Source organism: Jaculus jaculus, chromosome 5 (genome assembly GCF_020740685.1).
Source record: "Jaculus jaculus isolate mJacJac1 chromosome 5, mJacJac1.mat.Y.cur, whole genome shotgun sequence".
Classification (NCBI taxonomy): Eukaryota; Metazoa; Chordata; class Mammalia; order Rodentia; family Dipodidae; genus Jaculus; species Jaculus jaculus.
This window is the reverse complement of record NC_059106.1, coordinates 125472389-125499788: the sequence shown is the minus strand read 5'-3', so window position 1 is coordinate 125499788 and position 27400 is coordinate 125472389. Positions and strand designations below refer to the sequence as shown.

Here is a 27400-nt window from a genome sequence, read left to right as displayed (position 1 = left end):
TAAGGCACTTGCTTATAAAGCCAAAAGACCCAGGTTTGATTCCCCAGGACCCACTTAAGCCAGATGCACAAGATGGTGCATGTATCTGGAGGCCCGACTGCGCCCTTTCTATCTGCCTCTCTCTCAAATTTTTTTTTTTTTTTTTTTTTAGTTTTTCGAGGTAGGGTCTCACTGTAGCCCAGGCTGACCTGGAATTCACTATGGAGTCTCAGGGTGGCCTCAAACTCACAATCCTCCCACCTCTGCCTCCCGAGTGCTGGGATTAAAGGCGTGCGCCACCACGCCCGGCTCAAATATTTTTTTTTATTTATTTATTTGAGAACGACAGACACAGAGAGAAAGACAGATAGAGGGAGAGAGAGAGAATGGGCGCGCCAGGGCTTCCAGCCTCTGCAAACGAACTCCAGACGCGTGCGCCCCCTTGTGCATCTGGCTAACATGGGACCTGGGGAACCGAGCTTCGAACCGGGGTCCTTAGGCTTCAAGGCAAGCGCTTAACCGCTAAGCCATCTCTCCAGCCCGGCTCAAATATTTTTAAAAAAGAAGTTGCCTTAGCTGGGCATGGTGGCGCATGCCTTTAATCCCAGCACTCAGGAGGCAGGGTAGAGGATCGCTACCCTGAGACTACATGGTGAATTCTAGGTCATCCTGAACTAGAATGAGACCCTACCTTGAAAAACAAAACAAAATGAAAACAAAAAGTTGCCTTTTAAAAATAAAAAGGACAGTGTGAATTCAGCATGGGTCAACATTGCCCTACTTCTTCTCAGGAGGCAGGAAGACTGTCCTAGACTGTCCTATGAGCAGGTACCACTAGTGACAGCCAGTGTGGTCTTCAGGTGCTTGTTTGACATTGCTGGTATACCTCTGGGGTACCTCAAAATGGAATGGTGACTCAGCTGGGTAGTGTAGCCCAAGCAGTTGGAGAAGTGGGTAGTGCTCCCCCAGAATGCCACAGGCTTGGCTTCTGCCCCTAAGGAAAGCAGTTCCCAGCACAGCCGACCTCAGGGTGTCAGCCTCGGAGAGCACCATCCTACTGCCCTGTCCTTGACTCTGGGGTATTTTCCAGATGGGCTGATGGTTCTCTGCTGGCCCTGAGTTACTCTTGCTGAGGGAGTGTCCATATCCCCCAGAACCCAAGCCTGCTCCCCATCTTCTCACTGACTTTCTTTGGTGTGAGTGGTGAGCCCAGCTTGATTCCACTCTGGGTTCAAGTTTTGGTCTTGTGAGGCAAGAGAACTGCACTGTGTTCATCGGTTGAATTGTGTTTGCTTTTTCAGTTGATTTGACATCCTTTGTGACTCACTTCGAGTGGGACATGGCCAAATACCCTGCCAAGCAGCCACTGGTGAGCGTAGTGGACACACTGGCCAAGGTAACGAGGGCCCGCTTGCACACAACTGACCATAAGCAAACTGCATTATGGTTGGGACTCTGGTGAGGTGGGAAGACAACGAATTGGGATGCTGGCTAGCCCTGTGAGTGACCCTAGCTAGCTCCCTGCAGTCAGCTCTGAATAGGTCTCTGAAGTGTGACCTCCTAACATGTCCTGAGCAGGCTCAGAACTCAGAAGAGGCCTTGTCTCGTCCTTGTCCCCCAGAGGGCTGGCTGTGCTCTCACAGCACAGTCCCTACCTGGTCCTGTGGCATCAGTGTTCTGACCCCACCCAGACTCCACTACCCGTGGCTTTACTTCCCTCTCTTCTGTGCTTACAGTGGGGAACTTTAGTCTACCCTCTTCCCAGTGGACTCCTGGGACCCTGGAGTCCCATAGGTGATTTATTTTTATTTTTTTGTGGTATTGGGGATGGAACCCAGAGCTTTGTGCATCTAAGAAAGCGCTCTACCATAGAGAACTGAATCCCCAGTCTTCCTCCCCCCCCAACCTTTTTTTTTTTTTTTTTGAGACTGAGTGTCATGAACCTTGAGCTGGGCTCAAACTTACTATTTAGCTGAGGTTAGGCTAACCTAGAACTCCTAATCCTCCTATCTCTGCTTCCCAAGTGCCAGAATTACAGGTGTGTGCCACTATACCTGGCTTACTTTTTTTTTTTTTGCATGTGTGTGCATATTCATATTCATTTGGATACACATGTGTTTATGGGGGTGCATGTGAGCATGTGGAGGCAAGAGGTTGATGGGTGTCTTCCTCAGTTGCTCTCCATCTTATTTTTTTGGCAAGGTCTGTCACTGAACCCACAACTCATCTGTTCAGCCAGAGTAGCAAGAAAACAGGGCCCAGGAATCTTCTTGTCTCTGCCTCCTCAGTGCTGGGATTACAGGCACGCACTGCAGTACCTAGCATTTATGTGGGTGTTAGGGGTCTGAACTCAGGTCCTTATGTTTTTGTGGCAAGCTCCTTACCAACTGAGCCATCTACCCAGCCCTCCTTCAGTTTTACAAGGTCTCACGAAGTTACCTAGTCTGGCCTTGAACTCGCCCCAGCCCCAGGTTGGCTTCAAACTTTGGGTTCTTCTGTTTTAGCCTCCAAGTTGCAAAGATGATAGGCCTGCCAGTGGGCCCAGTGACCCTAGGTGGTTATTCACATGCCCAATGTCCTTACTCTGGAAGAGTTAGGCTTAGGAGTCTTGCCCTTCAGAGACATCCCCTGGGCTGCTTGAAACGTTGGTCAGAACTGTGCCACACTGTCTACAAAGCCGTGGCCTCCAGCTCCAGCTTGACAAAATACAAATCTTGTAGCATAGATCTCAAGGACTCTGTGTGCGCCCCTTAGCATGGCGACCTCCCTGTGCCTTCACCACGGGCGAGGACTGAGTCGTCTTCCCGCCTGCCTCTGGACGTGGGCCTCCAGTATGTCATGTCTGCTGCTGGCTTGGAGGCTGGAGGGATGGATCTAGGCTCAGCCAGGAACAAAGCCGCCTTGTTCACTGAATGAGCCTCCCTGAGGGTGGTAGGCAGGTCAGGACAGGGAGGGTGGCCCCAAGGTCCCTTCTCCCCTCAGATCTCTTGGGAATCTGGGTGTGGCTCCTCTGGCTGTTCTTACAGTCCCTCTCTAAACAATCAGGTAGTGATTCTGGAAACCCTTCTAGGATAGGCTGCCCAGGACGCCTGCACTGGGCGTGGGTTCTAGGAGAGGGGCCACATGTCCACTTCTGTTGTTTGTGAAGCTGGCAACACCCTACCCTGTGCCAACTCGGGATTGTCTGAGTTCCTGGGACACTTGATCTTGTGGGTGGGTGGGACAGTAGAGTTACAGAGGAGACTGGGCCCCCTCTTTAAGCTAGGGTATCTAGCCCTGCAACTTCTGCTGAAGCCTGAGACTGGGAATGGGATGCCACATGGAGGACCAGAGTGCCCACAAGTGTGTATGCATGCCACCACTTCCAGGGGAAGCCTTTGGTTGATGCCATCACTGAGAACCAGCAGAAGCTGTTGGAGGGCTGGCTCTTTAGTTCTTGCACCAAGAATACCTGCTTAAACAGCCCAGCCTCACCCTGTGACTCTTTACCATAGTTACAGTGTGCTTGTAAAGTTATACGGCGTGGCCATCCTTTGAGTGTGCTCTGGTACAGGTAGACAGAATAAATGTACAGCCCATGGAGTACAGTGGAGAAAACTTCATGAAGAGGGCATGGTATCTCTGTGCAACTATTTTTTTGCAACTTTCTGGATCTCTACAATTATTTTGAGATAAACCAATTAAAAACTAAAAAATCTGGGCTGGTGAGATGTCTCAGCGGTGAAGGCACTTGCCTGCAAAACCTAATGACCTAGGTTTGATTCCCTAGTACCCACATAAGCCAGATGGACATGGTGGTGCATGAGTCGGATTCATTTGTAGTGTCTAGAGGCCCTAACACATCCATTCTCTCTCTCTTTAATTAAACAAGTATCCTAGGGGTTGGAGAGATGGCTTAGTGGTTAAGGTGCTTGCCTGTAAAGCCTAGGGGCCCAGGTTTGGTTCCCCAGTACCCACATAAGCCAGATGCACAAGGTGGTACATGTGCCTGGAGTTCGTTTACAGTGGCTAGAGACCCTGAGAAAAAGCTGGGATGTAGCTTAATTGGCAGAGTGCTTGCCTAACATTTACAAAGTCTTGGGTTCAATTCCCTGCACCACATGAGCTGGGTGTGATGGCACATGCCTGTAATCCCAGCCCTCAGGAGGATCAGAGACCTCTTTGGCTACATAGCAAGCCTGGGCCACATGAGACTGTATAAGATGTAGGAAGCAAAAGTAGAGATGCTTCTAAGAAAAAGATAAATCTAGCCAGGCATCGTGGCGCACACCTTTGTTCCCAGCACTTGAGAGGTAGAGGTAAGGGAATCGCCATGAGTTTGAGGCCACCCTGAGACCACATGGTGAATTCCAGGTTAGCCTGCACTCTAGAGTAAGACCCTACCTTGAAACACAAAAGGTTCATCTTATTCAAAATATAGGAACATTTCCTGCTGTTAGCAACTCCTGTTTCTCTTTAAAGGTGATCAGTGTCTTAGGTTTAAAAAGGACGCTCTCCTGCACAGGGAAGTGGCTCAGTGGTTAAAGGACTTGTTTGCAGGACCTGTCTGCTTGGCTTTGGTTCCCCAGTACCCACATAAAGACAGATACACTGAGAGGCACATGTATCTGGAGTTGGTTAGCAGCCAGAGGCGCTGTTGTACCCCAGCTCCCAGGGTATAGAGGAGGTGGGATGCCTGGCAGCTCAGCATCAACTCCCAGGGAAGATGCTGGAAAAGCTTGCAGCTAGTACCTCGGGACCTGTAAAGTGGGCTGTCATCCATTCCTGCCTCCCACGTGGGTACTAACTGACCAGAGGTCGAGTTGCCGGTACGTTGGGAAGAGCAGGGGACTACTCGCTGCGAGTGGGTATTGTTGTTTTGCTTTTCTCCTCTTCTCTCTCTGTCTTTTGGACAAGGTCTCAATGTAGCCCATGATGACCTCCAACTCACTACATAGGTGAAGATGAACTTGAACTGATCCTCCTGCCTCTGCCTCTGCCTCCTTCTCCAAAATGCTGGGTTTAGAGGTGTGCACCACCATGCTAGCTTTGTCACTGCTGTCAACTAATTTCTTGAGTACTTTGGTCTTTCAAATTAAAATCACCAGGAATGTTTCCTGTCCCCCAGCAACTGGCACAGATTGAGAGTGACCTGAAGTCTCGCACGGCGGCCTACAGCGTGCTAAAGACGAACCTGGAGAATCTAGAGAAGAGGTCCACGTGCGTACTGCTTGCTGCCCGCGACCTACTCGGCCGTGCTTCCCAGGGCTCTGCGCTTGTCTTCCGTAGGCTGGGGGCAGGGAACGTGAGCAGTGCGTGAGTCAGGAGCCGGGGACCCAGAGCACGTGAGGACAGGACAGGGCTGGGCAGGGCAGTGACCCCTGCCTGGGCATGCAGAGGAGGCACTGCTGCTGCTCTTCCCTTCTTTTCCTGTACCTACCGCTGCCAGTCATGAGAGTGGGGTCCAGGGCCAGGCCCTTCATCTGTGGAGGAGGCACAGAGCTCCTTGCAAAGGTGGCAAGAAGCCGGGATGCAAGAGCCCTGCCCTTTGGGACAGAGGGACAGCAACCCACGGTGGGGTGGTCACCGGGACTCAGGTGCCCTGTCTATCCATCTGGAGGTATTAGAAGAGATGTGAGCTTAGGGGCTCCATGGCAGGGACTGCCCTGGGGTGGAAGTAAGCACTGAGGTGCGTAAGAAGCCAGGTGAGCTCCTATGGGCAGGCAGGAGGGTGCTGCTGGATAGGACAGGCATGCAGGAGCCCCCCAGCACCCCGCATCCTGGCTCTAGTCACTTGGAGCTTTCTGGTTTTTTGTTGTTGTTGTTGTTTTTTGATGTAGGGTCTCACTCTAGTCCAGGCAGACCTGGAACTCACTATGTAGTCTCAAGGGTGGCCTTGAACTCACAGCAATCTACCTACCTCTGCCTCCCGAGTGCTGGGATTAAAGGCATGCACCACCACACCCGGCTTACTTGGAGCTTTCTGAAGAAACTCCAGAAAAGTGAAGGGCCCAGGGGCTCAGAGCCAGCCGCCCCCTCCTGAAGGACACCGCTGTGAGGGAGAGAATGTCTCCTCCTACTGTGTTTCCCTCTAGCGATGAAAATAAGCACAAGTTGACCATTCCTAATCTGAAAATCCCGAATCAAAAAGCGTTGAGCATCAGAATAATGCCATAAGTGGAAAATTACATATAACTTTCTGGCTCTGGTCACAGCCAAAACACAGGCTGTGTAAGATGCCTTTCAGGTTCATGTGAAACAAATGAGCTTCTGCTGAGATCTGGCCCAATCCCCAAGAGACCTCCTTATGTCTATAAATTATTCAAAAATCTAGAACAGTCCAGAATCCAGAACACTGCTGGTTCTAAGCATTCCAGAGAAGTGACACTCAGACTATGGGAAAGTAAAAGCCATAAGGTGAAATACACTTCAACTTCTCACAATGAACAACATGGGTGATGAAGGACAGCAGTGAGGTGACATTAGTGGCTCTAAATGATGACCTCAGTGGAAGTCCCATCACGGCCTGGAACTTGTGGGCTTAGGGGCCAAGCCTGCCATGCCACCAGCCCACCTCACCACCAAATCATTGGCTTAAGACTTGGTTGGAGGGCTGGGGCCTAGCTCAATGGGTAGGTCTGCCTTAGCATGCACGAAGCCCTGAGTTCAAGCCCCAGTGCTGCCTAGGCCGGGTGTGGTGTCCTGTGATTCCAGCACTGAGAGGCAGAGGCAGGAGGATCTGAAGTTCACAGTCTTGGGCTACATAGCAACTCAGGCCAGCCTGAGAAGTTCCTTCATTGATCATTGATGATCACTGATTGTGTCGTTGAGGATGTACCCTACTGAAAAGTCTCTGACTCCCCCCTCAGAGACCTCTTTTCTTCTTTCAGTGCACATTTTCAAGTACCTTCAGTGCCCTCAGGCTTTATACCAGGCCCTAAAGATAGAAAACAAAATAAAAGCAGTTCCTGCATCTACAGAGTTCACAGTCATTCAAAATAAATTCCTGCTTTGGGCTGGGATACACACGTAAGCCAGAGAGATAAGGTCATATAGAGGCAGTTACCGCTACCGTGGGGCTGCCCTGTATAGGGGGCTTCTGGATTGAATCTGCCCATGGCCACAGCTGTGTGGTAGTGGCACAGGCAGGAGTAGGAAGCAAGGAATGAGGGTCAGAAGGGTGGGCAGGTAGCCCTTGGAGGATGGAATTTCCCCCTGACCTTTGAAGCTTGGTCCCTGGCTCTGAGCTTGGGAGTGGGAAGCAGCATGCTGACCCTGTGAGGGCTCTTGGCTCGCCCTCCAGTCTTGGAGCCGTCTGTGAATTGGTAGCTGCATGGCTACATGACACTGTGCCCATATGACAGCCTCGATCTGTGCTCTGATAATACCATGCCCGTCAGCCAGCCAGGTCTCACGTGCCTTAGACAAACTATTTCAGGTGAGTGTCCTTCCTGCTGCTGGACGGAGCAGCTGTAAAGTGACACGGAGCCCTATCTAGGGCTTCTCTGTGCCTTGTAGCTTTGGGACTTGGTTGCTGTGTAGACATGAGTAACTTTAGCTGCCTGCCACCTGAGGTCCCCTCCCAGCAGCCACTGGCTGATGAGGGGCAGCGCAGGTCACCACGGTGTTGTGTTCAGCCGCCCCTTGAGTGGCTGGTGCTAGCAGCGGAGGCTCTGCCAGCTTCCTTGCCCAGTAGGGAGGAGGCCGCAGGGATGGCAGCTCATTGAGACTGTGGTCCTGGGCTCTGGCATGTGTGGTCCCCAGAAACTCTCCCTCCTGTCTGTTCCATTTCCTGCCTGAATATTATAGGTATGTGGGGCTGATGTGCCCCTTTTTTTTCTGGTGATGTTCTTGGTTCCATGGCCTTCCAGGGGGAACTTGTTCACACGGACACTGAGCGATATTGTGAGCAAAGAAGACTTTGTGCTGGATTCAGAATATCTCATCACACTGCTGGTCATCGTTCCCAAGTATGTGGCCAGAAAGATGGTGGGGCTGCCGTACCCCGTGGAGAGGAAGGGGGGCCCCCTTTCTACTCTGCTGGCCTCAGGGCAGTGGGGATTCCTGCACAGGGCCCCTGGAGGGCTACTGAGTCTCTGCAGGCATAGCAGTAGGGAAACGGTGCCTATGGTAGAAGCATTAGCTGGGCACCTGCAGTGTACCTTAGGAGTCAGACATTCCGTCATTCCCCCAGTCCTGAGAGCTCTACTATTCCCTTTGTTCCGAGGCAGAAAGTTCAGTCTTCTGGACTCTCACCTGGGCTAAGATCCGAAAGTTAAGTTGCAAACACCTATAACAGAGGTCTCCTCATGGGGACCTTCCATGGAGCCCTGAGGTCCTTGCAGGCAGGCTGAGTTCAGGATGGGACTGAGATAGGGTTCCCCTGAGGCCACAGCAGGGTCTTTGGGGGACATTGGTAATACTCCATGGTTCTACCTTTGTTGGCTTTCAGCCATCAGGAAGAGACATGTGCAGCTTGCTAAGTCACTTAAGGGCCCTTAGCTCCCAAGAGCAGTCAACAATTCTGTGTTTTCATAGGTCAAGCTACGCACAATGGCAGAAGAACTACGAGTCCCTCTCAGATATGGTGGTCCCTCGGTCAACCAAGTAAGTGAGACCCCAACTTGGCCTGAATCCCCAGAGGGACATGTGTGAGTATTCTGGGTACCTGGCTACCAAACACACGTGGGTGAGGCCCCACAGCCCCACACTTGTGCCTCGTGAATCCCTTGGAACTCCTTGTTGGTCATATACCTTGTGACAAGCCAGTGTGTCCTTGTCTTTCAAAGCTCTGATTTCTTGCCCCTCCTCTGGGAAAGTTGTCCCGGTTTCAGGGCCTCTCCGCCTGCCCTTAGCCTGTGTGCTGTGTACTCTTCACTCAACGTCCATTCTGGCCCATCTGGATGCCCATCAAGTTCCAGGACAGAGTGGCAGACAGCCCAGGGGACAGCCACAGCGTTAAGCAAAGGAGAAAGACAGTCTCAGTGTGTGGACTGCTGTTGTAAAAACGGGTATCCAATCAACACTGCAAAAATGACAAGTTAAAATAATGCTGTCCATCACAAGGTGTTACACACCCAGCGCAGCCCATCCATTCCTGAAACCATGGCCCTGTAGGACCTACCACTATCTCACAGAATACACCCATCAGGAGCTCAGTCGAGGGGTGCAAGGAATAAGCCTGAGGTCTTGGAGGAGGTTCATCTTAGCAGGGCACTGGTGGGGTGCATAGTGGTCTGTTCTTGGAGGCCAGGCTCTGGGATCCTGGCAGAAGAGGCAGCTTGGCAAACGGCTGGGCCACAAAGAAGAGGCCTCAGGCCCCTTTTGGTAAGGGGGCCTCTGAGAGCCTGCAGAGACACTTCTGGACAGCTCTAGAGCCTGAGAGCAGCCCCTACAGGCATGGACTCAGAAACATGAGGGGTGACCCAGCTAGACAGTAACCACAGTAGTCTATGCTGAAGCATGTTGGGGTTGTCATGTCCAGTTAGGATATTGGAAGTGGAGTGGACTTTGTGTAGTGGCTTCTGCCACCTGCCTGTCAGAGCTGGGAACGCCTGTGCCAGCTACAGTGGCCGAGGCCCAGGGGGACTGAGGAGATGGCACTAGACAACCCGGACACTGGACTCTTTGTCATTCCAAAGCTTGAAAGTCTCGAAGCTGGAGTCTGGAGGGGTGTGTGGCAGGAGCTAGGAAGCTGTGATTTCCTGATTCTTGGTAGCTCTCAGATCCCTGAACATAGGCACCACCAGGCCCATCTCTGCAGCTCAGGGCTTAACACAGGATGGCCCAGTCATCATCCAGAAACCGAACTCTTCTGCCCAACAGACTGATTGCTGAAGACAACGAGGGAGGCCTCTTCACGGTGACTTTGTTCCGCAAAGTGATCGATGATTTCAAAATCAAAGCCAAAGAAAACAAGTAAGGCTGTGGCCCATGGCCCCCTAAAGGTTTGATGTGTCCTCGCTGGAGAGCACCCATGCTGATGACCATGATGGTTTGCTTGCTCCAAGGTTCACTGTTCGTGAGTTTTACTATGATGAGAAAGAAATTAAAAGGGAAAGGGAGGAGATGACCAGATTGCTGTCGGATAAAAAGCAACAGTATGTGAGTACGAGGGGTGGGAGGCAGCTGAGCAGTGTCACCCAGTGTTCTGGGGGCCAGGGCCCATCCCCCAATTTCACTGTCTCCATCCCCTGGACTCGTCATCAGGAGCATCTGCTTCCATAGGGCCTCCCGCGTAGCGTCAGGGAGAAGGTGACAGGCACCAGTGAGCTAAGAGGATGTGCACCCTGAGCGCCTCCCCAGGCGGCTGGACAGAGCTCAGCTGGGCATCCTTCCTGAGGCCTTGTCAGCTCCCAGCAGCTGATAACTGAGGCCTGCCCTGGACAGAGAGAGGACCAGCCTCGGTCTCACAGGGGCTGAGCCTGTCCAGAAGTGGAGTAGGGCAGGTGCGCTGCAGGTTGAAGCATTTGTACCCAAAATGAGTCGTGACATCGCTTTGGAGAGTGCACAGCCACTGGGCACCCTGATCTCCATGGCTGTGTAGCTCCCCAGGCGTCTCCAGTGCCTGTGCTGACCTCCCCTCCATTATTAGCATAAAGAGTGCTTGCTTATCTGAGACACTTCCTCCGTAGCCACTTAGAAACTTCATGGACAAGGATGTCCTTGCTCACCAGGAATAAAACTGGGAGCCCCATCTGGAAATATGGACTGTAAACTTTTGGGGAAATCACTGCTGCTCTGAGCAGTGGGTACCAGACCCATGTCCAGTAGCCACAGCACTGGGCTCAGCCCCGTGACTCCCAAGGAGCTCATCAGAGTGGAATCTTTTCTGACTCTTCCTCTCCCCCCCCCCCAGCGGGGTGGGCTGTTTGGAGCACCTTCCAATTCTGCTTTCTTGATAAGAGGGAGGAATGAGTCGAATGTATTTCATTCCTTCCTGTGGAAAGCTTGTGCGTAATCACAGCGCTGTAAGTACATGCTTGGGGAGAGCACAGCGCCCCTAGGCAGATGAAGTGTTTCATATGCGAATTGGTGTTGGCCCTGGGCTTCTTTCCATGTGGGGCACATGCCCTGGGGCTGTCATGCCTCAACTTGCTGAATTGAATGGGTGGCCTTTCCCAGGAACGCAGCTACCCCTTCAGGAGCATAGGCCATGGAGCCCCCTAAATCAGGTTTTCAGAAACCCACCTGCTTGGTGTGTCTGCTTTTCATAAGGAAACCCCAACTAATGATATAAAAGTTCATGTTGGAAAGTTGTAACCCTCCTCCCTGAAGCACGCACGCACATATACATGTGTGTGTGTGTGTATATGGACATGCATGCACATTGAGTCCACACTCACATTATTTGGGCTCAAATTCTGGTGGGTCCTGACTGAGGCTCCTGAGCACAAGGGGTCTGGCTGGAGCCTTGTGCCCTGAATCTCTGGGGTTGCTGGCTCCTTGGAGCAATGGCACAGACTGGGCACATGTTGGCAGAAAAGTCTGTCAGCAATGAGCAGAAGCCAAACGTGTTGTTGGTCTTGTTCAGCCTCAGCTGTCTGATAGCCTTCCACACCACAAACACCAGCCCTTCCCTTCAGTGGAGCCTTTACCAAGTCCCTGCAGTGGGATTCCTAGATAGGGCCATGTCATGAGGCTGGCCACATGTGGTGAAGTGGAACCTTTGGCCACCCACCTCCACACTGACCCAGGCCTGCTGGACTCCTTGTGAAGCAGGTGACGAGCAAGCCCGCCACCTGTTCCCGTGGGGTTCAGATCGCCAGTTAGCGGTATCTTTACGTGGTATAGACTTCTGCAACCCCAGCTGCCCCCCAAAGCCTGCCAGTGTCTTCCTGTGGGCCCCTAGAAAACACTTGGAAACTTCCAGCAGGCAGTCTCAGAGGAGCTCAGTGCGGAACCCCCTACACATCACCCCAGCATCCTGAGAGTCTCTCTTCTCATATTACCGGGGTGGATGCAGATATAGCTGTGCATCCTGCAGTTTTTTTTTTTTTTTTTAGTTGTCTATCCACTGAAAGCAATGGGCTAGGTCACTTTGTGAGCACAGTTGAGAGTTGTCCTGTGTTTTCCACCTGCTTGCAAGATAGGATGATAAAAAGTGAAATGTAAGCCGGGTGTGGTGGAGCATACCTTTAATGCCAGCACATGGGAGGCAGAGGTAGGAGGATTGCTGTGAGTTCCAGGCCATCCTGAGACTACATAGTGAATTTCAGGTCAGCCTGGATTAGAGTGAGACCCTACCTCCCAAAACAAAACAAAACAAAAAAAGTGAAATGTCCTGACTGCATACCTGAAAAGTGTCCTGCATATGACATGTCTAACTGTTGTGTGAATGCCAAGGAGGTGGTCATGGCTGGGAATGATGACACCTAACAGGCACAGATAGATGAGCTTTGTAGGCCACGCTGGTTCTAATCCCTCTGGGTGGTGGTGATGATGATGGTGATGATGATTTGGTCCCAACCCAGACAGGGAAGTAGCTATGTGGGACTGATCCCTCTGCCAGCAAATGGCTCTGTCCCCACAGCTGGAACCAAGGGCATGGACCCTTGCTTCATATGTGGTCGAGTGTTTGCTCCTGGTCTCTTATATGACCCCTGTTTGGGCCAGTATTCCAGTGGTTACGTTCATGTGCTTTTTGGGCCACAAGAAGTATTTGTGTGTTTGTGATGCATGTTTGCCGAAAGATTAATAAATCATTTCTGTGCCTTTAGCAAACTTCCTGTGTTGCTCTTAAAAAGGGATCAGCCACCTACCGGGACCACAAGGTTAAGGTAACCCCGCTAGGTAACCCCGCTAGGCCCTCTGCGGGGCAGACCGACAGAGAGAGAGAGAGTGAGGGCGAGGGCGAGGTAAGCACCCCTGGGAGCCCTGGAGGTCCCTGGCTCGCATCTCTCCGCCAGCTCAGGCTCTTCTGAGAAACCAAATCCTTGTGTTCTGTTGTCTCCTGTGGCTTATGAGGTCTTAAATTGGAGGAGCCCAGAATCGTGCTGTCCTCTAACCTTTGGGGGCCTCTCTGGAGTCGCCCTTCCAGGCAGGGAGTGGGGCTTGTTAGCCGGCCAGGTTGCCTGTGTCCTGGCTGGAGGTGGCTGGAGCTGGTGACTGGTGATGGGCAGGGCCCTGACAAGGGTGTAGGTGGTTGGGCAGCTCAGCTATCCTTCCTGGCTGACCTGGCTGGACCACCCCTAACATTGGTGGGCAGTTGGAGGTGTCAGGTGGGAGCTCCGTCCTCAAGGACTGGCCATGCCAGTCATAGTGGTAGAGGCAGTGGCGAGATGGGCGTAAGGAGCCCAGATGGCTGTCACTGGTGGATGGTGCCAGATCCCAGGGGCATTGCTTTCCAAGGAATGTCCCCTTGGCTGAGCCATGTCAGGTGGAAGCTCATTGGTTGCTAAGGTTAGGAGCTGCCCAGCCCCTCACCCCTGTCTGTGGTGGCCCCTCGCATGCGCCGGTGGCTGGCCCCTGGAGCTTACCCAGTGCCAGGTGCCTGGACCTGGTGTTCTTCCAATGGACTCGGCTTTTGCTGACTCCTGGGCCTTTCATCCGAGCTCAGGGCTTGCTCTGTCAACAGTGAGTCCTTTCTTAGCCCTCATTAGGCATGTGGTCAAGAGGTTCATGTGACTGTCTTGTCTCTACAGGGTCCCCTGCTACGCTGGCTCAAGGTGAACTTCAGTGAGGCTTTTATCGCCTGGATCCACATAAAGGCCCTGAGAGTGTTTGTGGAGTCTGTGCTCAGGTGTGTGGAGGGGATGACAGGCTGGACTATCACTTGAGGTGCCAGGGCTGCCTCTCCCTTGTGGTCCTCCCCTCCCTCTGCTTCCTGTGGCTGTGGCTTGCTGCCTCCCAAGCCTGGGCAGCCCACTCCATTCCGAGTCAAATGAAGTCTTGTTGGCCCATGTTCCTCACTGTCCCTTTCCTGCCAGACTGGAGCCCTATGTCATCATAGTGTCTGTCTGCTTCAGTCATGATCCCTTCAAGGCCAGGCCTCAAAGCCGCCACCTGCAAGATTTATTTTACCTTATTAATATTTTTTTAAACCAAAGCAATATAAATTCATTGTGGAACATTTGGAAGCACAGATAAGCACAGGAGTGAATCAAAATCACCTGTCAGGGCTGGGAGTGAGGCTGTTTTTAGCACACTTGAGGTCCTAAGTTCAATTCCAGCACCACAGAGCAAAACTTAACCTGTAATTTTAAGAGCAAACTCTGCTAGCATTCTGGTGTGGAGTGAGGCAAGTTTTCACTGTAGCCCAAGTAGATCTAAAGCTCACCATTGCCCAGACCAGCCTAGAACTCTCAGCAATCTGCCAGCCTTAGTATTGAGTGCTTGAACTACCTGTGTGAGCCACCACACCCGGTTTTATTTTTCTTTATTATTATTATTTTTAATTTACCAGGGATGGAACCCAGGGCCTGTCACATGCTAAGTAAATGTTCTACCACTGAGCTAGACCCCCAGCCCACATGTTTAATATTTAGATACACATTCTTTTTTGGCTTTTCGAGGGGTCTCGCGCTGAGCTGGAATTCACTGTGTAGTCTTGCGGTGCACTTGAACTCACAGTGACCCTCCTACCACTGCCTGCCCCCTGAGTGCTGCGAGTAAAGGGTGCGCCACCGCACCTGGCTTCAGATACATATTCTTTTCAGTGAACTTTTGTGGAGAGGGAGCCAATCAGGAAACATGCCCAGACCCTGGGCCTCAGGATCAACTTGGATGCCCCTCACCTTCACATCCTGCTCCCTCCACCACACCCCCACCTAAGCCATGTCTCCAGGCTACTATTCTCAGCCAGTTCCTCTTCGATATACCTCATGGTGTATGGTTTCACCGGAATACAGATCTGACCTTGGTCCCCTTCTTCCACCCACACATCTTATACCCGTGCCTACAGCCACTCACCTCAAAGGCCTGCAGTGGTTCAGATCACGGCAGTACTGGGTTTCATAGTGTACCCCAGCTAACCTAGGTGTCCTAGCTACCTCCAGGAGTCATAAACTGTACCAGTGTCAGGAATTGGTGATTCTCAGGCCCAGCATGGGGGGACTACCCATGCTGTATGGAATTCCTGTTTGTTCAGTACACAGGTAGATACAGGTGTCCCTAATATCTCACTTAAGTCCTGCCAGGTGTGTTGGTGCATGCTTGTAATCCAAGTACTTGGCAGGTTGAGGCAGGAGGATCAGGAGTTCGAGGGTTATCAAAGGTCACTTTAAGGCCAGCTTGGGTTATATGCTGTGACCCTGTCTCAAAAAATAATAAAACAGGGATGGAAGATGGCTGAGCAGTCAAGGTGTTTGCCTGAGAAGCCAAATGACTCAGGTTTGTTTCCCCAGGACCCAGGTAAGCCAGATGTACAAGGTGGCACGTACATCTGGAGCTCATTTACATCAGCTGAAGGCCCTGGGCTGCCCATTCTCTCTCTCTCAAATAAATAAAATAAAATAATAAAAGAAAAAAAAAAACCTTAAGACTCAATAAAGGTAATTCTCCTAAAAGCATGTGTAAGATTTTTTTTTCCCCCGAGGTTGGGTCTCACAGGCTTACCTGGATGTAAACATATTTTAAAAGGTTTTATTTATTTATTTGAGAGAGAGAAATAGGCACATAGTGAGTATGGGCATGCTAGGACCTTCCACCCCTGCAAACAAATTCCAAGGTGTGCATGCACCACTTCGTGCATCTGTCTTTATGTAGGTACTAGGGAATTGAACTCAAGCTGTCAGGCTTTACAAGCAAGTACCTTTAACTGCTGAGCCATCTTTACAGCCCTAAAAATATTTTAAAAATTATTAATGTATGACATCTTTTTTTTTTTTTTGAGGTAGGGTCTCACTCTTTTCCAGGCTGACCTGGAATTTACTACATAGTCTCAGGGTGGCCTTGAACTTATGGCGATCCTACCACCTCTGCCTCCTGAGTGCTGGAATTAAAGGCGTGCACCACCACGCCCAGCTAATGTGTGATATCTTTTAGTCTGGCTTTCCTGAATGTAGTTACAACACATGCACACTATTTAAAAATGCAAGTTCAGGGTGCTGGAGGGCTCAGCAGTTAAATGTACATTCAGGATGGGGCGGGGGGGGGCAGGTAGCTCAGAGGTAGAGTGCTTTCCTAGGAGAAGCTTGAGGCCCTGGTTTGATTCTCAGCAAAGTTAAAATAAGGGCTGGAGAGATGCCTGCAAAGCCTAAGGACCCAGGTTCCATTCTCTAGAACCCATGTAAGCCAGACTCATATGGTGGCACGTGCGTCTGGAGTTTGTTTGCAGTGGCTAGAGGCCTGACATGCCTGTTCGCTCATAAATACATAAGTAAAAATAAAAAATAAAAATGTAGTTAAGTTGTTCCTATAAAAAATAAAATTTTTATTTTAAATTCAAGTTCAAAAATGTATATTATGGAAAAGCAACGTTTATTCCTTGCATTCCACTGCCCACGGATCATTCTGATTGGTGGCTTGAGACTTGTCATCTCCTGAAGGGAGTGACCTGTCCTATAACTAATTTGCTTTGTGTTGTACCAGCCAATCAATGCATGTAGAGCTGCCTGATCCTTTTGGACATTTTTTTTTCATATTCCATCATATAGAAATATAACCTATGAAAATAGACTTAAGACATACAGGGAGAAGGTAAAGTCACCTCTGACTTCTCTCACTCATTGGTCCTTGTTCTCGTCTCAGTGGGTCATGGCTCACTTCCCTGCACCCCCCTCAACACACACACACTGGGATCCCAGACTCAGCATAGATACAAAATGACTGATAAAATCAATGAGAAGTGTTGCTGGGTGTGGTGGCACATGCCTTTAATTCTAGCACTCAGGAGGCAAAGGTAGGATCACAGTGAGTTCAAGGTCAGCTTGGGCTAGAGTGAGATCAAACCTTGGGGAAAAAAAAATTCAATGTGGACACAGCCCTCAGTGGGTTAATCCTCCTTGAAGGGCCTCAGGTGTTAAAGTGGCCCCGTGGGACAGGAGCTGGGTGAGTGGTGGGCTGGGATGAGGTTCCTGCTGCTGACCAGACTGGGTCTGGATATCAGTGTCTTCATCGGAAGTAATAGGGAACCTTAAGGGGCAAGGGCCTGAGGTCACTAGGAAGAACCACCAGTCTTGGGTAGGGTCAGGCCTGACATTTAAAGGGTGTTTGTGGAGGCAGAGAAGCCTACAGGGTCACAGCAAGAGGAAGCAACCAATAAGGTAAAGGGCTAATTGAAGGTGTCCCTTGGATTTGGCCCTGAAGTGATAGGAGATGGTGAAGGGTGGTGGTTGAAGGGTGAGTAACAGGGTATTTGGTACTCAGATGTGGCTCAAGAGTCAGTGAGAAAGCTCATTCATGTTAAACAGGATACTAGGTTCACAGTGAAGACCAGAAGGCTTGGGAACTGGGGAGTTGGGGGGGGAGTGATGAATGACACTCCCAGACCCTGCCCAGTAGGGTGAGAGCAGAAGTATGGACACCAAGCCTTGGTTCACTAATACATCTGAATGCCCTTCTGGATATAGTGTACTTGAGAGATGTGACTAAGTAGATTTAAAATCTCTTCTGTCCACCCAAACACTCAGTGAGAGGAACATACCTAGATAGCTGTCCATTAGGGGAGACTTAAGAGCGGAGCAGGGTTTTCAAGGCTGTTGAACTAGAAATTTCAGATCCTGTTGTGTTAGACCACCCATTAAGGACCCAACCACAAGGACCAGAGCAATCACTCACAAGTGGTCAGCGCAGAGCCTTTTCTGACCTCTTCATGGAGATAGTTTTCTTTGTTTTAATGTTATTTTGTTTCGAGGTAGGGTCTCCCTCTAACCCAGGCTGACCTAGAATTCACTCTGTAGTTTCAGGTTGGCCTCAAACTCACAGCCATCCTCTAATCTCTGTCTTTCGATTAAAGGCATGAGCCACTGCGCCTGGCTTGTTTTCTTTTTATGGTTTCCTTTTCCTAAGCTGTTTCCTTCCTAGTGCTGCTTCTGTCCTCTCTGACCAGTCTGATTTTGTCCATGTCTTCACCCGGCAGCTGACTGGCCCATCTTGTCTGAACAGGTACGGCCTGCCAGTTAACTTCCAGGCTGTGCTCCTGCAGCCTCACAAGAAGTCGACCACCAAGCGCTTGAGAGAGGTGCTCAACTCTGTCTTCCGACACTTGGATGAAGTCGCTGCTGCAAGCATACTGGATGTGCGTATCAGACTGGCCGGTAGTACTGCTACCGTGGGACCAGCTTCTCTGTGGCACGTGCAGACCTGCTGCCCAAATCTGTGTGTCACAACTGTGACAGCCAAGCAGGGAGTGTGTGTGTGTGTGGGGGGGGGTGAGCTGCACAGGGCCGAGCGTGTGCTCAGTGCATGGATAGCCTCCTCAAAAATAGGAGGGTGAAATCGAAAACTGTTTTCCATTAGGGTCACCACTGTGTCGTCTTTCACAGGCATCTGTGGAGATCCCGGGACTGCAGCTCAGTAATCAGGACTACTTCCCCTATGTCTACTTCCACATTGACCTCAGTCTTCTTGACTAGGAGGGTCAGCAGGCGGCCCTGAGTATCACTACAGCTAGACCTTGTCACTCTGCCACAGAACGAAGTTCGACAGTTTTAACTTAGAGAAAATGCTCACAGAAGTTAGTTATAGTGTATTTATTTTTTTAAGTTACAATAAAATGCTCAGTCCTTTGAATTGTCTTGTTTGATCATAATTTTAAAACCTTTTTCTTAGTGTTTTACACAAATGTGAAATGCCTATAATTTGGTGACCTACTGCTGTCTTTCAGGTTTTTATGGGGCTTTCATGGGAGAGTAGCAGAACATAGAAAATCTGAGCTAACTGTATAACCAGGTCTATTCCCTAACAATCATAACACTGGTGATGACGGCTTGCAGACAAACTTGGGAGCATGAGATGCAGTTCCCCCATGATGACCAAGTTTCCCATGTGGAACAGCGAGTCAGAGGGTTTGTCATCACTTGTCTGGCTAAACATCAGACCCAGGGTTTAGGATAGGACACTAATTTCATACATTTTCGGCATTGTCCAAAATATCATTTTTATTCTTTAATGGAAAAAGCCATTAATATTCAAATGAAGGAATCACATTTAAAAAATCCTATATATAAGAAACAGCCTCCAAGAACATTCAAGCAGCAGTCACGGGGAGGGAAAATGTTGAAACAGCCCAGTTTTCTTCAAAATATTACGCGACAATAAATTCAATTCACTGGCTACAACAATTCATAGAATTTTTCAGTGTTTTCTTGAGATGCAAAAGTTCACTGTTGCAGTGTTTTCAAATGACCAATCAAGTGCTACTTCTTAGTTAAAAGGCCACTGGTAGACGCATCTGATTGTAAAGAACCTTCACTGCTGGAAACATTTGCTTGCTCCCAAGAAAAGAAATTTGAAGGCTGGGCCATGGCTCTCACAATTCGTCCTTCCCCAAGTCATCAAGCTCCACATCACTGAGGTCAATGTCATCCTCCACAGGAAGCTGAGAGACAGAAAGCCATGGTTAGAACTACAAGCAGAACTCCTGAATGGCCAGAGGTTTCAATGGAGGCGTCAGCTAACTACAGGGGTTCCAGATTACAAGCCCAGTTCACCACAGCATAGCGCTTGATAGGAAAACTGAGAAGTTGGGTTAAGAGTGTTTATGGGGGTGGGTGGGATGTCTTATTAATGTAGCCCAGGCTGGCCTCCCAATTTTCCTGCCTCAAGGCTACCAAAAAAAAAAAAAAAAAAAAAAAAATGCTGGAATGACAGATATGCCTCAACCTCCTGAGTAAGTGGTATAGGATTCCAGATGTGAGTTACCAGACATGGCCTTTGATTCTTTTTTTGTTTGTTTGGTTTTCAAGGCAGGGTCTTGCGCTAGCCAAAGCTGACCTGGAATTCACTATGTAGTCTCAAGAGTGGCTTGTGGCACCATACCTGGCATTTTGAATTTAATTTAATTTTTTAATTATTTGTATGTGTGTGTGTATTTGCATGTGTAAGGGTGGGCATGCCAGGGGTTTCCTGCTATTGTTGCAAACAAACGCCTGCCAGGCTTTACATGGCAGCTGGGGAACTGAACTGGGGCTGACAGGCTTTGCAAACAAACACCTTTAACTATCTTCCCAGGCCCCAAACTGTATAATTCTAATAGGATATCCTCTCTGTCTTTAACACTGAAAGCAGCCACATGTGGTAGTATATTCTTGCAATCCCAGGACTTTGGGAGACTGAATTATAGGCCAGCTTGGGCTAAATATCAGCAAGACCCCTGCCCCTGTCTAGAAACAAAAACAAAATGGATAGCCAGGTTCTAATTTAAAAGGTGGAAGCCAGCTTTGGCTACATAGCAAGACTGTAGAATGTGAAAGGGGGAAGGAGAAAGGGAGGGTGAAGAGAGGACAGTGAAAAAGTTACACACTTTTGTTGCATGGAATATGGAGATAATGGGATAAAGGGTCTTTAAAGAAAGCACCCCTTGACAGGCACTAGGGCAAGGCAGTATAGGAGCGCAGACCTGGTTTACAAGCAGAGAGACACAAGGCTTGGGAAAGAAATCGAGCCTTGCCAGGCACTCACCTCACCATCCCTGCCGTCCCAGGGCTCTCTGGTAGAGATGGCAGGAAAGGCGCCGCCTCCCACAGGCGCTGTGGAGCCACGCCCAAAAGACAGCTCCCTTGGGGGGGAAATACCAAACACACATTTATGATATGCTGCAAGTGAATAAACAACTGTTAAAATTAAAAGAAAAACACCTATTTTCTGTATGTCTTGGATTATTTATTTACACATTTTATTATTTATTTGCAAGCAGAGAGAGAGAAGAAGAATGGGCCTGGCAGGGCCTTTTGCCTCTGCAAACGAACTCCAGACACATGTACCACTTTGTGCATCTGGCTTTATGTGGGTACTGGAGAACTGAACCTGGGCTGGCATGCTTTGCAAATGCACCTTCAACCACTGAGCCATCTCTCTCTCCATGCCAGATGCAATGTATTCCTAAAAAAACCATTTCAACCACAGAGGGACACTCCTTAGGCCTCTGTGTCTGATAAAGCCAGGCACTAACACATATTTTCTTTAAAAAGTGTCTCAATGTAAGACAAGCACTAAATTACTGAAGTGGATATGATCAAGGGCTGCCTAAGAAGTGAACCTGAAGAGCACATCCTCAGGGAGGCAAACGGATTCAGCTAACCGGGGCTGATGTTGGCAGAGACACATCTGCTTAGCAGTGAGGTACAAACATCCCTACTTGAAGAATCCAACACATCTCTTATAATCTGGCCACTGGAAACCACAGCTAAAAGCACTACCAGTGCAAATATAAAGAGTTCATCCAACAACTGACAAATTCAAGGTACTGGCAACGAAGTGAAACCATCTGGAAATGAGGTGGCACCAATGGGCCAGAGTAAACAAGCCATGATCAGAAAAAACTATGAGGTATTTGATTTCCAAAGCCGACAGCTCCTGATGGCTCAGAGGTTAAAGGCACAAGCCTGTGAAGTCTGCATCCCAGGTTTAACTCCCCAGTTCCCATGTAAAGCCAAATCTGGGGTTTCTTTGAAATGACAAGAATCTCTAGCATGACTATTCTCGCTCACTCTCTCATATTGACTTTATCAACCAATTAAAATCACACAAGTAAGATGGCTGAGACAATCTGAGTTGTCATGTAGTTTCCTCATATATCAAGATGTTCACAAAAGAGGTATCAAAAGCAAAAATAATAGGGTAAGATTTAACAATTACTTCGCATGTCAAAGGAAGTGAAAATGGAACTTGGCACTGGGCAGTATGGTATGGATTAATGAACGTGGGTAGGACAAGGAAAGGGAGAACAGTGAAAATGTGCTGAAGATTCTAGGGGAGTGAATCTGGTGTGACTTCGATCTTGGACAAACACCTAGGTAAAGAAACAATCGGAAAGATTTCTAAAGCCTGCTAGGTGCTTAAGAGTCATCCTCTCCTTCCTCAGCCTTTTCCACCATCTTTGATCAATTCCAGCTGGTCTTCCCCCATCTTCATTATCGCCATCACGCAGAAGATGTCCTTTCTCAGCAGTCATCTGCACTCAGACTCCATCTTCACATTGGTCTCATCTTTCTTCAGAGGTGCTGGTCTGCTTTGTTCCTTTTCAATTTTTTCCAAGCTTTCCAGTAGAGCATCCACTTTTGTTTTATCTGGGTTAAGTTCCTTCTTAATGACCTGAAAGTCAGCTCCTTTTAACTTTCTAGACTTAGAGGAAGATCCTCACTGTTCACTCTTAGAATTAAAGCTACTTTTGCCCCTTCATAAGGTGTTTCCAGATACATGCTGGCGTCTAGAGGGCACCATATCCTGAGCAAAAGTAGCATCATGTGCTGGGTAACTGTACATCTGGTCATAATAAACACATTGAGAGTCATAATCCAAGTCAAAGGAGGAGCCGTACACCGCCGATCGTTTCACACCTGCTTTTCCTTGGTTCACTTTTGGCTCTGCAGCCAGATTAATATCTAAAACCTGAATCATTCTCCCATCCTCTCCTGCAGCCCTTATGAACAGAGAAGCCAACAATTTTGCACTACTTTGAGAAGACTGCCTCCACATCAGACTTCTTGACCACCAGAGTGTTGAGATTCCCAATGAATACATAGGAATTCACAGAGTGAGGATCTGTCTTGTTGGTAACATTGCTGGCCATTTTCTTTGAAGATAAGGTTCCTCACAAAGCTGAAAAATGTAGCTGAAGATCAAAAAAATCTCTCTCAAGCAAAGTTGACTAATAAACATTTCAAGTGATTTGTAAGAGGAGTGAAAGAGACGAGATTCGACCCTGAATCTGCTCCTCGGGGCTCTTACATGAAGCAGGCGGGGCAGGCGGAGATGCACACAGCTGTACAGACTTCATCCCTTCACAAAAAATCTTTTTTAAAAAAAATTTATTTATTAGAGGCAGACAGGAGGAGAAAAAGAGAGAGAATGGGTGCACTAGGCCTAGCTATTGCAAATGAACTCCAGGTGCATGTGCCACCTTGTGCATCTGGCTTACATGGGACCTGGAAAATTAAGCCTGGGTCCTAACCACTAAGCAATCTCTCCAGCCCAACTGCATTTAAAATATGTGTGTGTGTGTGTGTGTGTGTGTGTATGTATGTATGTATGTATAGTTTATTTATTTGAAAAAAAGAGAATGAATGACCATGTGCCAGGGTCTCTAGCCACTGCAACTGAACTTCAGACACATGCGCCACCTTATGTGTTTGGCTTTATGTGGGTACTGGGCAAATGAACCCGGGAGTCCTTAGGCTTTGCAGGCAAATGCCTTAACTGCTGAGCCATCTCATGCATCTGGCTTATGTGGGTCCAGGGGAAATCGAACCTCAGTCCTTTGGCTTTGCAGGTTTAACCACTAAGCCAGCTCTCCAGCCCTTACCTCTTTTTTTTCCTCCTCCCTCTTTATTTCCTTTGGTTTTCTGAATAAGGATATCATTCTAGCCCAACTGACCTGGAATTCATTCTGTTGCCCTGTAACCCAGGGTGGCCTCACACTCAATGTCATCTTCCTACCTCAGCCTTCTGAGTGCTGGGATTAAAGGGATGTGCCACCACACCCAGCTTGTTTAAGCAATTTCTAAGCAAGAAGACTTACAGGAATCCTTTCAATACAGTATCCCTTCATTAGTATTAAGTTGGTACATCTCACAATCTACAGCCTTAAAAATAAAAACTACAAGCCTGGAGAGATGGCTCAGCAGTTCAGCCATTTGGCTGCAAATCCTAACAACCTGGGTTCAATTCCCAAATACAAATATAAACCCAGATACACAAAATGGCCCATGTATCTTGAGTTCATTTGGCTAGATGCCCTGGTGCGCCCATTCTCATTTTCTGTCTTTCTCTCTCTCTCTGCTTGCAAATGAATAAATAACATACAGAAGGGGGGGGGGGTCTACAAGTAAACATTTACCACTGGCCAAGGCATTTTACTTGATGATGCCTCTCAATCCTCCAGCTGTTCCAAAAGGGATAGTATTAGTATCCCACGGGAAAATAAGAAGTGGAGTGGGAGGGGGCGGGGGAGGCTGAAGGAAAGCTATGCCAGGTGACCCCAAATCACAGAATGACAGCCCTAGGAGGGAAGGAGTCAGAACCCAACCCCAGGGCCAGGCTGTCACTAGCTTCTCAGCTGCCCTCTGCTTCCCACCTGGTGCCAGGCACCACTCAAGGCAGAGTGAGTCTCGAGACAGCACCATCCCCAAATTCCTATGTGAAGAAGAAGGTCTCGCATAAATGGTACAAGCTTTCAAACATGTATGCTGTTCATTATCAAGAACCCTCTTAACTACCTTTTGTGTATCAAGTGTCCTTCACACAGGAGTAGAGAGATGAACAAGGAAGAAAGCAAGCCACTGGGCAACAAAAATCTCTCTGGTCAATGCTTTGTATTTGCCCATGAAATGATCAGTCAGTCCTAGGATGAGGTGAACAGCACAGCAGGATGGAGAGCTCTGCTAATCAGCTCTGCTTGCACTCTGTAGGAGGATCTGAGTTAAGTACACCCATTTTCAAATAATCACATTCCAAAGCTAAGTGCCCAGAAATGGAAGTACCAAGCATACCAAGGGTGGAAATGGTGAGGCAGGGCCGCCTCTAACCTGCATGAGACGTGTACTGGAAGCAGAATGAGCCCATGGTCAGACACACAGTATGGTAAGTAGGGCAACCCTGGGAAAGTACTGGCATGGGAAAGAGTAAAGATACAGGAAGATGTAAAAGCAATTCTTTACAGCTGGGTGTGGTGGCCCATGAGTTTATTTCCAGTACTGGGAAGGCCCAGGCAGGAGAATCACATGAGTTTGAGGACAGCATGGGTTAGAGAGAGACCTTGTCTCACAAAAATAAATGAATAAATAATTCCTGTCCAAGCAACACATTGTTTAACCTAAGTAGCAACAATTAACCGGATGTGATACCCATACAAGTGCAATAGTGGTACACAGCCATGGTGAGGAATCAATTGCTCTTGATTTGGCTAACTGATCCACTCAGTGGTACTAGACCCTTAGCTGGAGCTGGGAAACAAGTCAGAACCATACCCAAACACAAGCCCACTCTACAATATCAAGCTACCATCAATCACGGGGTATAAGAGGGCCTACACCTATCAAACTGTCTATCAAAAAAGTAAGTGTTATCTCAATTTTCTGGGTGCTAACTCACTCTCCGTTGGAGAATCTGCTTCTCTTTTCCAGATAGATGCAGATCCTAAGAAGAGAGCTGCCCCAACATACCTCAGAAGGGGCCCAACTGAAACTAAGGACAACTGGCGAAATAAGCAAGGGTGATGTTTTCCTGTGAACTGGATACCAGCACAAAGGGGAAGAGATCAATTCAGAGAAAAATCAACTCCTACCAAATCAGAGAGCCAGAGCCTCAGAGGCCCCCAACACCTCAGCACTGAAGCAGACCAAAAATGAACCCAACATGGCTCAGGGAAATCTTGCGGAAGAGGGGGCGGAAAGAATGTCAGAGTTACATGTTGGGTCATGATTTTCAGAGACATTTATCATACTAATAACTGGGGGCTAACTCCACAATGCACGACCCATTTTCAATAATAAGGAGGGTCTAATGGGAGGGGGTAGATCACAGATGAGCCTAAATAATGGTACAAAACTGCCTGTATTTACTGAAAAGAAAACTAATAAATTAAATTAAAAAAAAAATAATAATTCCTGTATAAAGCAACAAGCCCACAGCAAAGCAAACAGAATAAACAACTAAGAAAACAATTACCTGAGAAACTCATTAATGCCTTGCTCACTGAAAGAGCCTTTGAGAAGGGCAAATTTCATCTTGCGCGCATTGATGGCTGCCATGGCAGGGTAGCCAAATCCTCCAATTCCCAATGCATTCTCAAGTTCAAACTGGGCTCCAGCTTCTGTCCACAGCCACCTAGAAGAGCAGACTGGTTTCAGGGCAAGTATGTCTTAAATTAGTTAGAATCTAGCCTGTTGCTCTTAAGTCTCCAAATGGACTGTTCTGTCTAGAAGACAGTTTTGTTTTCAGATCCAAAAATACTGTTCACTACATGAAGTTTCCTTGTGCTTTCACTTGAAGTCCCAAGTTATCATTTTGGTTACGATGCATACTCTTCTACTTTATAGGTATATAACACATTTGTGAGAGGGACATCAGGGAGCTTTCAGATTGAGCAAGAAGACAAGTGGAAAGGAAATGGACATTATTTTAAGAGTGTGCCTGGGTCCTACCCTTGTTTTTGTTGTGTATTTTGAGGCAGGGTATTGCTCTAACCCATGCTGACCTAGAACTCTGTAGCCCAGGTTGGCCTCAAACTCACAGCATTCCACCTACCTCAGCCTCTTGCATGCTGGGATTCAAGGTGAGCCACCATACCTGGCTTTGTATTTTTTTGAGACAGCATCACCACACCTGCTTCAGGAAACACTTCTTTCTTCACTTAGCCTTCAAGGCTATTCCAGAACTTAGGTCTATTACTAGCTTTTTGCTTATAAGCCTAAAACTCCAACTTATTTATTTTGAGATAGTCTTACTGTAGCCCAGGCTGGCCTGGAACACACAGCAGTCCTCCCGCCTCACTTCCCCAAGTGCTGGGTCGGCAGTACTGAACCATCATGCCCAGCCCCAACCATCTTTTTTTTTTTCTTCCCCCTGAACCCAGGCTGACCTGGAATTCACTTTGTAGTCTCAGGGTGACCTCAAACTCATGGAGACCCTCCTACCTCTGCCTTCCGAGTGCTGGGATTAAAGGCATGCACCACCACACCTGGCATCCCAATCACCTTTTAAAAGATGATTCCGGCTGGATGTGGTGGCTCAAGCCAGCACTCAGGAAGATGAGGTAGGAGGAACCCAGGAAACTGAGGGAGAAGGGTGGTCATGGGTAGAAGGTCAGTTAGGGACACAGGGTAAGTTCTAGGATAGCCTAGGCTACAGTGAGATTTTGCCTCAAAAAGGGGGGTGGGGAGAAGGGCTGGAGAGATGGCTTAGGGGTTAAGGCACTTTACTGCAATGCAAAGCCAAAGGATCCAGGTTTAATTCCCCCAGGACCTATGAAGCCAGATACATTCGCAGTGCTGGCTAAAGGCCGTGGTGTACCCATTCTCCCCAACCCCCAAATGCCTCTCTCCCAAATAAATAAAAAGCTATGAGGCAAGGAAGTATCTTATACAGGAATCCTTTCTTATTTTCCTCCTAGATAACTTTTCTTTGTAATGACAAGGTCTTGCTATTACACAGCCAAGGTTAGTCTCAAAGTTACGAGCCTCCTGTCTTAGTCTCACTAGCACTGGGATTACAGGCATGGTTGACTGATGCTTGTTCAATGCTAAACAAAACCAGGGACAAACAGGAACATGTTCTACAGAAAACACTATGGTGGGAAGTTCTATACTTTCCTAGTTGCCAAGTTGAGATAAAATGAGCTTAG

The 27400-nt window shown here is 48.6% G+C and overlaps 2 protein-coding genes and 1 pseudogene across 3 annotated transcripts in view; 1 reads left to right on the top strand and 2 right to left on the bottom strand.

The window, feature by feature from the left end:
* The window catches only part of Atp6v1c2 (ATPase H+ transporting V1 subunit C2), a 60663-nt gene extending 42033 nt beyond the window's left edge, over window positions 1–18630 (top strand). Inside the window, exons 5-14 of one of the 2 annotated variants that reach the window (XM_004665693.2) lie at window positions 1281–1375; window positions 5087–5178; window positions 7830–7928; window positions 8497–8565; window positions 9784–9876; window positions 9969–10062; window positions 12678–12815; window positions 13602–13699; window positions 18004–18136; window positions 18384–18630. In XM_004665693.2, the coding sequence (XP_004665750.1) occupies window positions 1281–1375; window positions 5087–5178; window positions 7830–7928; window positions 8497–8565; window positions 9784–9876; window positions 9969–10062; window positions 12678–12815; window positions 13602–13699; window positions 18004–18136; window positions 18384–18473 (1001 nt within the window). In that variant the 3' untranslated portion in view covers window positions 18474–18630. The remainder of the gene's footprint in view (window positions 1–1280; window positions 1376–5086; window positions 5179–7829; window positions 7929–8496; window positions 8566–9783; window positions 9877–9968; window positions 10063–12677; window positions 12816–13601; window positions 13700–18003; window positions 18137–18383) is intronic. The other variant, XM_004665694.2, reaches the window with a different exon arrangement.
* Window positions 18576–27400, bottom strand: part of Pdia6 (protein disulfide isomerase family A member 6) — a 31431-nt gene continuing 22606 nt past the window's right edge. Inside the window, exons 11-13 of the mRNA XM_004665691.2 lie at window positions 25726–25884; window positions 20521–20617; window positions 18576–19438 (exon numbers count right to left, since the gene is read on the bottom strand). Of these exons, the coding sequence (XP_004665748.1) occupies window positions 19370–19438; window positions 20521–20617; window positions 25726–25884 (325 nt within the window). The 3' untranslated portion in view covers window positions 18576–19369. The remainder of the gene's footprint in view (window positions 19439–20520; window positions 20618–25725; window positions 25885–27400) is intronic.
* On the bottom strand, window positions 21818–22703 carry LOC105944579 (annotated as a pseudogene).